The sequence below is a fragment of the Petromyzon marinus genome, chromosome 29, assembly GCF_048934315.1.
Source record: "Petromyzon marinus isolate PM22_M1 ecotype Great Lakes invasive population chromosome 29, UKy_Petmar_22M1.pri1.0, whole genome shotgun sequence".
Classification (NCBI taxonomy): domain Eukaryota; kingdom Metazoa; phylum Chordata; class Hyperoartia; order Petromyzontiformes; family Petromyzontidae; genus Petromyzon; species Petromyzon marinus.
In genome coordinates, this window is record NC_133695.1 from 5725446 (window position 1) to 5739328 (window position 13883).

The 13883-nt window shown below is 50.8% G+C and overlaps 1 protein-coding gene across 6 annotated transcripts in view; it reads left to right on the top strand.

Annotated features, from left to right (window-relative positions):
- The window catches only part of DDHD1 (DDHD domain containing 1), a 38400-nt gene extending 26138 nt beyond the window's left edge, over positions 1–12262 (top strand). For 3 of the 6 annotated variants that reach the window (XM_032962453.2, XM_032962450.2, XM_032962454.2), the window contains exons 6-13: positions 240–352; positions 731–837; positions 1600–1943; positions 3009–3075; positions 3971–4120; positions 4954–5224; positions 7073–7453; positions 8376–12262. In XM_032962453.2, the coding sequence (XP_032818344.1) occupies positions 240–352; positions 731–837; positions 1600–1943; positions 3009–3075; positions 3971–4120; positions 4954–5224; positions 7073–7453; positions 8376–8557 (1615 nt within the window). In that variant the 3' untranslated portion in view covers positions 8558–12262. Of the gene's footprint in view, positions 1–239; positions 353–730; positions 838–1599; positions 1944–3008; positions 3076–3929; positions 4121–4953; positions 5225–7072; positions 7454–8375 lie in introns of those variants that run through there. The other 3 variants (XM_076070495.1, XM_076070494.1, XM_076070496.1) reach the window with 3 other exon arrangements.
- Positions 12263–13883: the final 1621 nt, after the last annotated feature.

Sequence of the window (13883 nt, forward strand, 5' to 3'; positions counted from 1 at the left end):
ATCGGTCAATCAGGACCGGCCAACGCGGTGACGCGCGCGACCAGATAACCCCCCCCCCCCCCCCCCCCCACGCGAGCAACCCCCTCGTCTCACGGAGGCGAAACGAAATCCGAAATGACCACCGACGCGACTCCGCTGTGATTTTGCGAGCCCAGGCTGAATCTCACGAGGGTGACGGACGGTGCGCGCCTGCGCGCGTGGGGTTTGTGGCGGCGTTTGTTTGGCGCGCGCCCGCGCAGGATCCGGGAGGCCGTGCGGCGGATGGAGGAGCGCTACTACCCGGTCGTGGCCCAGACGCGACGCGTCGAGTTCCTGCCCGTCGAGTGGAGGTCCAAGCTTCAGCTCGACGGTGGTACCTTTGTCACTACGGTCGTCATCGTTATCATCATCATTGTAATATTATCATCGTTGTTGTTATGATTGTCATTTTCATTACCATCATCATTGTAATATTATCGTCATCGTGGTCGTCACCGTTTCCATCATTATGCTCATCATCATCGTTGTAATGTCAGCATCAATACATCATCATATTCATTATTTTCATCATAATTCTAATCTTAAACATCGACGTTACATTATTCTTGCCGTAATCATAATTTTGTGACCATCACTGTAGCACGATCATTTGCATAATCATCATCGTGATTATCGTCATCAACATCGTTTCTGACATCATCACAATCGTCGTCGCCGTCTTCATCACCATTGCGGTTTGGCGACGCCGTAGACACGGTGGACTACATCACGCTGGACAAGGTGCGGGGTCTGCGGGACATGCTCAACAGCAGCGCCATGGACATCCTCTACTACACCAGCCCTCTGTATCGCGACGAGGTCTGTCTGCCTTCAATTCGTTGTTCTGCACCTATATTGGCTGAGGTCCAGCTCTGAGGTTCAGCTCTTTTCATGCAAACTCCAGTCATCCTCGCAGCGGCTTTTTGCTATCCATTCCATGAACCAGAATAACTTCGGCCGTCTGGAACGCTCTTCTTTTCGATATTATGAATCGACTGGAGCTATGCACTCTTAAATCTAGATTAAAAACGAATTTCTTTAGAACTGCTTTTTGTGTTTAGTTTGTTGTCCTTCCCCCGAACCTCCGATTAGCACGGTTGGCAACATACGGTGCAAAAGAAGTTCAACATACATTCATACATAGCTCTGTCACGGTTCGATTCCTGACTCATGCGCCTTTTTCCGCATGGGGATTGGCTGTTTCTCCCCCTGTTTTTGCATGGGTTTCCTCTCCGAATGCTCCGGTTCCCATTTTGCCTGCCCCAAGAGCTTGCGAAAAGAGGCAATAGGAAGGGGGGAATTCCACAGTGGGAGCAGTGCGAGTGGAAGAAGCAGAAAGGGAGTAAGCGTTGTTACCTGCAGCATGCATGTGGTGGCTGAGCGCAGCATGGGTGAGACGAGACGGCCGTGAGTCATTCAGTCTGAATCTAGGACCTCAGCAGTGCTAGTCTAGCGCTGCTGTGCCCCTCCGGCCAAGCCCATCTCGCGTGCTTCGCTATCTTCGCACCGTCGTCGTGGTGGTAAATTTTTTTGTCGTGGGTGATTTTTAAAAAAAATCTTATTTTAATCTGCGGCGCCCAGATCCTGAAGGCGCTGCAGAGTGAGCTGAACCGCCTGCACGCACGCTTCTGCTCGCGCAACCCGGGCTTCGTGGCGCAGGGCAGCCGCACGTCCTTGCTGGCGCACTCGCTTGGCTGCGTCATCACCTACGACATCATGACCGGCTGGAACCCCCTGCAGCTGTACGAGCGCGTGCTGCAGCGTGGGGATCGCGAGAACGACGGCGGCGATGATGGCGGTGGGGGCGTCGGCGGTGCCGATGGTGGCGGCGTTGGTGGTGGTGGCGGCGGCATGGAGTCGCCGCGGGAATGGATGAGCCTGGAAAAACGCGGACTGCTTGACGACCTGCGCAAGACGCGAGAGAGGTGACCCAGTAGTTGGGGGGGGGTGGGGGGGGGTGGAGGGGGTTCATAATGGCCATGTCTGTGTTGCTGAAATATTTGGTTTGAGCCCTTGTCTGGGTGTTTGAGCGTCTTGGTGTCTGTGGCCATTGTGACAACACCACTTGAGATCCTGAGCCTAAATTCACGTTCTTGTTGTTTTGTTGAACTAGGTGAGAACTCACGGGAGCAGGCGCTGAGTCTCATTTGCAAAAAGCAAAACAAATAAAATTAATTGCAGCAATGAAGCAAATAGAAAGTGTGTGTGTGACTCAGAATGTTCATAAGAATGGTTGTGTCGGTGATATTGAGACGACACTACTGAGATATTGGGGCTAGGTGTGTGTGTTTCTCCTTCAGTCGGTTCATAATGGCTGTGAATTTCATGCTGAGAAGGCACTCAGATCCTGGGTTTGACAGTGGGTGTGTTGTACTTACAGAGGGTTCGTAATGGCTATGTTGGGAGATACTGAGCTAGAATTGCTGAGATCCTAAGTTCAAGCCCTGGGACTGGGTGTGTCTTTTGCTCAGGGGGTTTATAATGGCTGTGTCTGTAACTGCTGAGCCATCACTGCTGGGATCCAAGTCCAAGCCTTAGGGCTGGGTGTTTGTGCGACCCGCTCAGAAGTTTCACAATGGCCGTGTCTTTTTTTACGCTGAGACTGTACCGCTGAAATGCTGGGTCTGAATCTGGGTTTCAGCTGTCCGTGATTAAACTGGGTCCTCAAGTGTAGAGCGTTCTAATGCTTTCAGCCTGGTAAAAAAAAATACAATAAATAGACCTGCCACATTAAAATTCCACACTTAGTTTGGTTAAATTCCAGCTTTGAGGATTTCACATTTTCTGCAGGGAATACAGTCGGGGGTTTAATTTCGGCCGGCACACTAGATCCAGTATACCTCACGCCAGTGGCTTTGGCCATTTGCCGCGGATCCAACCCCCTCCAAGTCTACCAGATATTCAACGAGGAAACCAGCCCTGCTTACACCGTCGAATATACGGACGCTTGCGCGACTCGTTTTTCCGCGATGACTCCCTTTGTGATGCAGGCTGGACCAGTTGGAGCACAGGCTGGTGGGTGCCAGCCAGCGATCAGCACTGCGTCTCCAGTTCCAGGTTTGTCCGCGCTGCGCTCCAAGCTCGAGATTCTCCTCCTCCCGTACCACCAGTGACCGACTCTTCCCCTCACCGTAACTTAACTATTAACTAGCTATTTCTTTTTTATTTAAATTTTGATTTAAAGCTATATAGCTGTTTTTCAGAAGCAACCTGGCCACAAATGATAGCGCAACGAAGTGGTTTATTATCATGTGGAAATTTATAGCAGCAGCCAAATACGCTAAATGCATGTTGATTCTAAATGTGGAGGGAAAAACCGGAGCACCTGGAGAAAAATCCACGCAACCATGGGGAGAACATTCAAACTCCAAATATACACGGCCTCCTGTATACCAGGCAAGGGAGTTAACATCTTGCCACTGTACCTAGTTGGTCAGAGTTTGGTCTCAAAAAGCATACACGTTCAATTTTGTCTGAGTATGTCCGACACTGCGGTATGTTTTGAGTATTTCTGCCTTACCAACAAAAAAGTTAGAACATGTCATTTATAATCTGAATTTACAGTTCCAACTGATGGACACGCTTTGCCCGAGTTCAAAAGCCACTCCCTGATTATACGAATGATTACCCACATTAAAATCTCTGAAATTAAATCGTGGAACTGTTCTCTGTTTAAACGAAAGTCCATGAAGTGGCCAGGTGGCTCAGAGGATTTCATATCATACGATATTCATGAAAAGTTTTACTGGCTGGCTGGTTTCCTGGCTGGCTGGCTGGATGTGACATCACCCACATCCCACAGTGTGGAGCCGGGTGCCCTGCGTCGTGCCGATGTCACGCCTCCCACCCCACCACCCATCACCCCGGCCGTGTATCCCACTCACTATCCACTGCTTGGAGACACCAAGCAGTGGATAGTTCGTGGCTGACGAGCTGGATGTCTGGCGTGAAGGTGGAGAACTTCTTCTGCATGGGGTCACCGCTGGCGGTGTTCCTGGCCCTGCGAGGGGTACGACCGGGGAGCAGCGGCTCCCCCCACCATATCCTGCCCAAGAGCGTGTGCCGCCGCCTCTTCAACATCTTCCACCCGACCGACCCAGTGGTGCGACTGAATTCACGGCGCTTTTGTGCCTCCTGACACTACGGCATTGTCTTCCACTGATTCACCCATCACGTGCCCCAGTCACTCGCCCACGCAACCAGCCGGCCCTATCCACTCATCAATACAGCCACCCATTCGCCTACCATTCCATTCACCTACCAAGCTACCCACCCACACACGCACCCAGGCAGCCATTCACCCCTCAGTCCAGCCACCCATTCGCCTACCATTCCATTCACCTACCAAGCTACCCACCCACACACGCACCCACGCAGCCCCATCCACTCATCAATACAGCCACCCATTCACCTACCTTCTATTTCACCGACCAAGTTAACCAAGCCACCCACGCACCCATCCAGCCAGCCATCCACCCATCCACCTACCCCCTCTGCTCCCCCAACCATTTACCTACCTTCCCAATCATTTGCCCAGCCACAACGAGACGCTATATAAATGCACATTCTAGTCATGACAGTGATGATTTGTTTTTGATTTAGCGCCCTGCCATACGCCGGCACATCTCAAGAGCGCATTACAGTACATCACCTCTCGTCTCAAACATTTGAAAGGAGGCACTCCCCAGTGACAGCGGTTCCTGTGCGGCACGAGGTGACTCGGCATTTGGCCTGCAAAACAGATGGGCATGAGCCTGCCGGTAGGGGTTGGCGGCGACGACAGTCGCCAAGCGTGAACCCGACCGAGTGATTCCACCACTGGCTCGGGGGCCAACGGTCAGATAACGGCACGACCCCTCGCCCACTCCAGCGGGGAAGCGTTCAGGACTCCTTAATGTTGACATCAAACCCTTTGCCCCTCTCCCCTTTGAGTAGGCCTACCGCCTGGAGCCCCTCATCCTGCGCCACTACAGCGCCATTCAGCCGGTGCAGATCCACTGGAGCAGCGCGGTGAGCCGGCCGCGCTACGACTCGCTGCGGCCCGTATGGATGAGCGCCGACGGTGGCTTTGGCGGCGGGGCCGGCGGCACGGCGGCGGGGCCAGCGTGGGAGCCCGACAGCCCCGTGAGCCCCGGTGGCTCCCCGGCACTCCCGCGGCGATACTACGGCGAGTCGCTCACCAACCTGGGCAAAGCCGGCATCATGGGTGAGCGCGCAACTGGAGCAGAACGTATCTTCAACGTATACTTCGTGAGAGCAGAACTCTCTCTCGGCTTTCACGCTGTTATTAGACCTGCTGTCGGAAAACTGACACTACGTGCGACGCGCTGCGGCGCGGCGAGCGCTCTGACGTGGCGGGGACCGCAGGCTACTCGACCTATGGCACAGAATCCAGTGGCAGTAATGAGACGTTTATGAGCGCGAAATCCTCATTGGTGAATTGGAACCATGTGAGAAGTTAATTTTATAAGTGTATAGACCTCCGGTCATCTCGCCCCGATACTAACAAGTGAGACCGTTAATCGCCGACAGACTAGAAAATATATTTGATCTGTATGTGGCGACACGCTTCGGAGCCCAGATTATTTCATGCTTATTTATTTATTTATTCTATTTATTTTGGTATAACCCTGTGAGCCATTCGGCTCTTGAATCGGGTGCAACCACAACAAACAAAAAAACAAAAACACGAACAAGAAAAACATTTTAAAGTGACTATGTGAGCAGTTGGTGGAACTATTTGGGGAAAACGGTTTAGGAGGAGCGGTTTGGTCGTGTCTAACCTCCCGCGCACATGTTGACCGCTAACATTTCCAAATTCTCACACATCATCAAAACCGCGAGACTCCATCATCATCATCATGACCATCATCGTGAACTGGGACAGCGAGCCTCACTTGTGGTTTTCACACCTGATGATGATTGCTTGTGTTGCAGTCGAAACGTCGTGAGAATTTTATTGTTTTATATTTTTATTATTTTATTGTTTCCCTTCTACGTGACTTTACCGAAAGAACCAAGAATATGTCACGAAACGGTCCTTAATGAGCCGTATGCGGCTCTGGAGCCGCAGGTTGCCAACCTCTGATCTAAACCAAGGGTACCCCCATGGGGTAAACAAAGTGTGAACTAGCCGGGGCGACAGGAGAGTCCAGGGAATGACCACAAAGGATACAATTAAATAACAACTTACAGCCCATTGTCAATCCACTGCCGGATGAAGGCCTCCCCCCGCATGCCGTGTCGGTTATGGTGGTTGTTTGGACCTTACAGCTGGGGGCCGATGGAGTTAGGAGAAGCCCAGATTCGGTTTGGATATGGATATCACTCGCCACCGAGTGATATCCAAAAATGCACACGTTTATTCGGAACAGTTGTTAATCGTGTGTGTCTTGTCAACAAAAAATCCAGAAGCAATTATAATCTAAAAATACTCCCGATTCTCTAGGAAAGGCCAGGCTGAGTTCGTTTGTATTTTTTTTTGCACTGGAAGCAAATTAATGTGTGATCCCATGTGTGTTTAGCATCCGTTGTCACAGAACCCGTCTAATGGCACCGGTTAAGATTACACACCATCAAAAATGCATCGAGGCTTTCAATTGTTTATGAATTTTGAGCGCTTTCATTTTCCCCGTGGAAATTTCCGACGAGATAAAAAATTATAAAATCGATGAGAACAGATTCACATTTTTCTTTTACATTGTGTTTGAAGCGGTAGTGTAGTGGTTAGCTCACTGTGCTATGAATCCGGTGACCCGAGTTTGATTCCCGCTCACGGCCAACATCGGTGACGATTATTTGAACCAGTCCTGGGCCTCCCCTAGGTCGACTCGGCATCAAATGAGTACCTGGTGTGGTGTGTAAACATCGTCACTGGGGAGACAAGGGCGGTCGGGTGTGGTGCTGGCCACCCACACCCTCGTGTACTGTGCCGGCCTTCATAGGTACTCGCTCGCAGCACTTGTCCCAACAGTCTGTTCAGGCTGTACTGGGGGACCTTTGTGAGTGAGTGGACACGCGTACACGCCTGTGTTCACGTGTACTTCCCCTACAGGTGCTGCCACCCTGGGAAAGGGTCTGGGCGGCATTATCCTGTCGCGCCTGTCGAGGTCGTACGGTACAGGCGTCACAGAATCCGAGGGCGATGCCGACACTGGGGAGGTTTCACCGACCGGCGAATCCACATCTGCAAGCCACGGGGAACAACACAGAGAGCCGTGCGAGCTACCGACAACACCACCGCCACTGCCGCTGCTGCCGCTCCCGCTGGTGCCGCCACCGCTGCCGATGGAGCTGCCGATCGGGATGCCCGACGCGGAGCGGCTGATGGCGCAGGTGCCGCTGATGCACGGTGTGGGAGTGAGGCAGATGCCGAGCGGATTGCCGAACCCGGCGGAGTTGGAGCCCATGCAGGCTACGGCGCAGGAAGGAGCTGGTGAGAGGGTGACGGGGGGGGGGGAGGTTGGGGGAGGTTCGGTAGGCGGGTTTGAAGCGATTGTGCGTTGGCTCTTGTCCGTCCGTTGGGGATATTGGTCCGTCCGTTGGGGATATTGGTCCGTCCGTCTGTAACGGGCGAGGCACGATTGTCGTGAAGATGATCCGATGTACGTTAGAGCTCCTGAGTGTAATATTGTGTTGCTATGAGGGAGTCACCCATTTTCAAAACGGACACGTTGATCAAAGGGGTTATTGCCTACAACTTGGAATAAATTTGTAAATTTGCCGATGCTCTTTTTCCCTGACGGCTCCCTCATCGGCTTCATGGCTGACAATTAAACACTGAGACAAAGGCGTGTTGCAAAGCATTACAGAATGTGTGCATTTGCATAATTTCATTTTCTCCTTAATTGGTTATGTTTGTGAAGCGTCTGGAGAGGTGATTGCATTTAGGCACGGTATAAAATGCAGCTGTTCATAAGATTACTCCATGTTTTTTTGCGGTTGTGTTGTGTATCATCTCTTCTCCCTAGTCCATCTTACTGCTACTCCCTGCCTCTGCCCCGCAACTATGACCAGGCCTACCCCAACCCCTGTCACCACCCCAACCCCTATCACTACCCCAACTTCTCTTTAACCACTGCCACCTGTTCTCCTGTCACCATAACTACCAACACAACTTTTTCATAACAACCCCGTTCGTTATTATTTCAACCGCTATCATCTCATGTACAATGTTATACTTGTTGAAAAAAAGCACCTTCAAATAAGGTATTCTCTAAATATATAGTAATAATATATCAATCCGATGTTTATTTTTTATTGTTGTTCTAAACATTCTCCCCATCGTAAGCGTTGAGTTTCCTCCGGTTACTGTCTCTTGCCGCCCCCTCCCCCCCTCCGGCTGCCATCACTCCCAGGCCCCCCTCCCCCCGCGGTAGAGCTCGAGTACCGCATGGACTTCGAGCTGCGCGAGGGACTGGTGGAGAGCCGCTACTGGTCGGCCGTGACGTCGCACACGTCGTACTGGATGTCGCCGGACATCGCGCTCTTCCTCCTCGCCTTCCTGTGGTCCGACGTGGAGCCGCAGCAGTCGTCGTGAGAGACGTCGCCGCGGGTCGTCTTGCGTCGTCGCGGCCTAACCCCAACCCCCCAAAATCCCAAGATGACGACGGTGCCGCCACCACCGCCACACCACTGCCACCGCCGTCGCCAATCGCCCAATGTCGTTCTCGCTCTCAGAAATGGTGATCCGACGCCAGCCGAGATGCTGCGCTGGCGGTGTTGGTATTTGGTTGTTGTTGTTGTTGATGTTCGAGTTCACGTCGTCGTTGTTTGTTACGAAGAAAGAAGCGGGTGGAAGTTGTCGCGTTGACTGGCAGGCGAACGAGCGAGCGAGCGAGTGAGCGAGCGAGAACAACAGCGGCCGTCTTGTTTTGGAATTATGTCCGTCCGTTTTGTCCGTCCATCCATCCGAGACCGTTCGAACTGTGTTCCAGGAGTTCTGGAGCCTGACCGAAGTGCGCCCACGGTTGTAGCAAACTGGAGCGGCCGGTGCGATCGACTGCGCACCGCCTTTTTATTTCGTATCCTGTGAGGCTGCGCGCTGCTATTTTTGAGGATATTTGCACAAGTTCTGACATCAACCGAATCGTGAATAGCACAGCACGATAACCAATAACCACCGCAAGTTTACACACGCGCACACACAAGGCGCGCGTGCGCACAGTCACGCGCACGCACACGGCAACGATCGCGTCCACAAACCTCACACACAAAAACAACAAACGCAACTTCACACACGTTAACCAACAGCCACACGACTCGCAAACCTGCCAGTGACTTGGCGTGAATGAATTTGTGTGACCTCTCCGGTTTTACCCTCAGTTTGATTGACACGCACATAGATGCAAACGTACTGTATATATAAAATACAAAAATAATAATGTGTAGGTGCTTATAACCATTAGCTGGTACAGAGTAAAGCTCATGGGACAATTTCCCATGTCCTTTTATTAACTGGTAATAATATAAATGAATTTATCAAGCGTCTGAATGTGACCGCATGTCTTGATATTTCTCTGGCAAATGTGCCCTTAAAAATTGTGGACATGAGGTCGGGGTTGCCACCTGTCCTGGGTTGGCAAGGACACTCCAGGAATTGGCGTCTTGTGATTCGGGTGGCAGGAGTTGATTTATGCCGAGATCTGGTATCGGTAGAGCGGCGTTGCGTTGAAGTTTGTTGCGGTAGAATGCAGCACATTTGTGAGATAATAGACCTCATGCTGACGGAGAAATATGTCCTGGTTTTTTTGTGTGACGTGAGGGTGGTGGTGGTGTTTTGCAGGTGGAAGACAAAAGGGAGGAGAGAAGGGAACACATTAACAATAATTATATTTATTCAGGAAAGACTCGCCTGAGACTCCGCACTCTTATTCAGGATGGTCCTGGGGAATTCTGGATTTTTGTTCAATTCCGTGAATGATATTCGTTTTCTTTATGCGGAATGAAACCCAGAGTACCCAGAGTTAACCCACTACGTATTAAGAAGAGAGAATAACAGTCAAAGCTCCGCACAGATGGATTCACTAATCCATTGTACTGCCATCTCCAGGTCACCTCCGCAGTCCAATCCTAAAATACATGGTATTCCCAGGCAGTCTATCATTCCAGTACAAATCCGGTTCAATCTTGCTTAGCATTTGACGAGATCGGTGCATTCATGCAATGATTTTGGCGAAAACCTGGCTAGAAAAGGAGAGGGGTGGGGGGAGGTGGGTGGTAAGGAACGGCCTTTTCTGAAATCGCAGCCGGGACTGTCCCAGCCAGGGATGTTGGGTAGCCTTCACCTTAATGTGAATTTAGAGACTGAATGGAGTAAGTCCATTTAAGGATCTTAAAAGCATCAAGGACCGTCGTATTTAAGTTGATGCTGAATTTTAACTGCGGTGCGATCTGAAGCGCGAGATACCTGTCAGTGGAGTAAGCAGCTATGATACACCACCTGTGGCTTTGTTATCGCAAACTTATGTCACGGTTTATGCCAGGGGTGGCGGGAACCCAATGGTCCACACGGGCCCAATGTGGCCAACGACTTTATTGTGTACGCCCCGTGGCTGCCACTGGAGGGTCACCATTTCGAAAGGCATCCTTGCAAACAACATCTGTCCGCCACTGCAAGCGTCTTAAGCCGCCACTAATCGTTTATTGGAGAGAAATTTTTTTCGACCTGGCGGCAGGTCACCAGTGTCACGGGGTGACGGCTGTGTGAGGTTAATGCGCCTTTGGCCGGAGTTCAGGCCTTCATTTTAGCCGGGTCTGTCCGGGTCGGCGAGCTGGAAAATATTTCCACACGTGGCACGCCACCTCCAGTATACCTCTCGCGATGTGGCTGTGGCTTACGAATCGTGTGCCACCGAGTGAAAGTCTTTCGGCCGGTGACCCGATTGAAAAAAGAAACCTCCGACGAGGGGCAATATTTTTGACCTGGCAACGCCGTTACTAAATTTAGTGTCATGCTCGAGTCAATTCTGCTGCTGCCAGGGAACCAGCTCCCACCCCCCCATATGCGGTGCGTAATTTTTCACATTACTCTTGGATAACTTGCGTTTAGGCGTGCATCCGTTTTAGCCATGACGTCTCAGCTGTGGGCAGCGGCGGCGCAGCGGTTAGAACCCGGCGACCCGAGAGTTCGATTCCCGCTCACGGCTACCAATGCCGGCGACGATTATCCGAACCGGTCCTGAGCCTCCCCTAGGTCAACTCGGCCTCACATGAGTATGCACCTGGTGCGGCGTGTAGTAAGCATCGCCACTGGGGAGACGAAGGCGGCTGGGCGCGGTGCTGGCCACGCACCCCCTTCGTGTGCCGTCCCGGCCTTAAGAGGTGCTTGCCAACAAGCACTTGCCCCCAACAGTATGTTAAATGCTATACGGGGGATATTTGTCTTGTTATTGGGGGCAAGGAAAATTATCTCCACCCTTGGTTTATGCCGACTGCGTAGATTTAACAGAGAGTACCTGACTTTGCTGTCCTGTTTTTTAACCACCTGTCGTTTATGTTTTCATAGTAAAAATTATTAATATTTGAAAAAAAAGCTGTTACATGTGCAGGGACACTACTTTGAGTAAAAAAATAAAGGTTATTTGGTGTTCCAGTGTTCACAAATTAGCGTGGAGCCAGTGGTGTGATTTCCACATTCCTCTGGCCGAGGTACGTCCGTGGAAAAGGACAACCACTTGATTTGCTGCCAAATGATGCAGCATCATCATCGTCAACATCGCCAAGCCTTGATCAATCCACTGCTGTATGAAGGCTTTCCCAAGCCATTGCCTTCTCTCACGATCCTGCAGTGTAACAAACAGGAGCGCCTGAACTCACGAGCTGATTTAATTGCTTCATCTCAACGCTCAGTCGACGTCCTGTCACACACGCACCCCCATTCCTTGGCTGCCATCCCATGGTTTATCCGTGACCATCGTCATAACGGCTTGGCTGCAGCGTCATCAAAGTGCTACTAGTTTTAGTAACCACAGAGGCAATAGAGTTGATGATGATGATGATGGGGATGAGTCAACCCTGGCTGGGATTTGAACTTATGCTGGCCATATCTGGGGTGCGTAAGGTCTCATGCTACACTTTCAGCGACGATTCTTTGATGCGAGTTCTGTGGAAATGGCCATATTGTTGTTGAATTTAACACTGTGGTGAAGGTTAGAAGCGTTATTCGTTTGCCATTGTAATGCAAAACTCGACGAGAGTCTTAACATTTTTGTTTTTATTTTATTAAAGGTGGCTCTTAGCTAAAGACGAGTTCGCGTCGTTTTATATCAATGTGTTTGACTTATACGGGGGAGGGATGACGCCCGATAAGACATCTCAGTAAACATGCCAATGTTGGACCAACGTTGGGCCAACGTTATATGTTTACTGGGATCCTCAACCGATTACCGTACGCTACCAATCCCGATCATCACCTCCCGTCAATCGGCACACACGTGCGAACAGAGGTTAGACCTCTCTAAAACTTCGTGATTTTGGTGTTATCTAATTAGTCGAGTAATCGGACTGATTATCGGTAGAGTAATCGATTATTACTTAAATAATCAGATTACATCCCAGCTCTTAATAATAATGAGACCGCAATGGTGAATTTTGTATACCTCTATGTGTGAAAACTTTATACAAATTGAGAGTCGTTTCGTTGTCTAACACCGCCCCCTAGTGAAGAGGTCACTTTAAGTTTGTGAGTGGATGTTGGGAGACCCATAGACTCGCACAAATACCTATAGACTCCTCACACGGAGACCCATAGACTCACGGAGACCCATAGACTCAAGCGGAGACCCATAGACTCAAGCGGAGACCCATAGACTCACACGGAGACCCATAGACTCACACAGAGACCCATAAACTCACGCGGAGACCCATATACTCACGCGGAGACCCATATACTCACGCGGAGACCCATAGACTCACACGGAGACCCATAGACTCGCACAGTACCATAGACTCACACGGAGACCCATAGACTCACACATAGACTCATATACTCACTCGGAGACCCATGGACGCACACGAAGACCAACATACACGGAGACCCATAGACTCACACAGAGACTCATAGACTCACACAGAGACCCATAGACTCACACAGTGACCCATAGACTCACACAGAGACCCATAGACTCACACAGAGACCCACAGACTCACCACACAGAGACCCATAGACTCACACAGAGACCCATAGACTCAAAGAGACCCATAGACTCACAAAGAGACCCACAGACTCATACAGAGACCCATAGACTCACACGGAGACCCATATACTCACTCGGAGACCCATAGACTCCTCATACAGACCCATAGACACACAGAGACCCATAGACTCACACAGAGACCCATAGACTCACACAGAGACTCATAGACTCACACAGAAACCCATAGACTCACACAGTGACCCATAGACTCACACAGAGACCCACAGACTCACACAGAGACCCATAGACTCACACGGAGACCCATATACTCACTCTGAGACCCATAGACTCCTCATACAGACCCAGACACACAGAGACCCATAGACTCACACAGAGACCCATAGACTCACACAGAGTCCATAGACTCACCACACAGAGACCCATAGACTCACACAGAGACCCATAGACTCACACAGAGACCCACAGACTCACAAAGAGACCCACAGACTCACACAGAGACCCATAGACTCACACGGAGACCCATATACTCACTCTGAGACCCATAGACTCCTCATACAGACCCAGACACACAGAGACCCATAGACTCACACAGAGACCCATAGACTCACACAGAGTCCATAGACTCCTCACACAGAGACCTATAGACTCACATAGAGACCCATAGACTCACACAGAGACCCATAGACTCACACAAAGACCCACAGACTC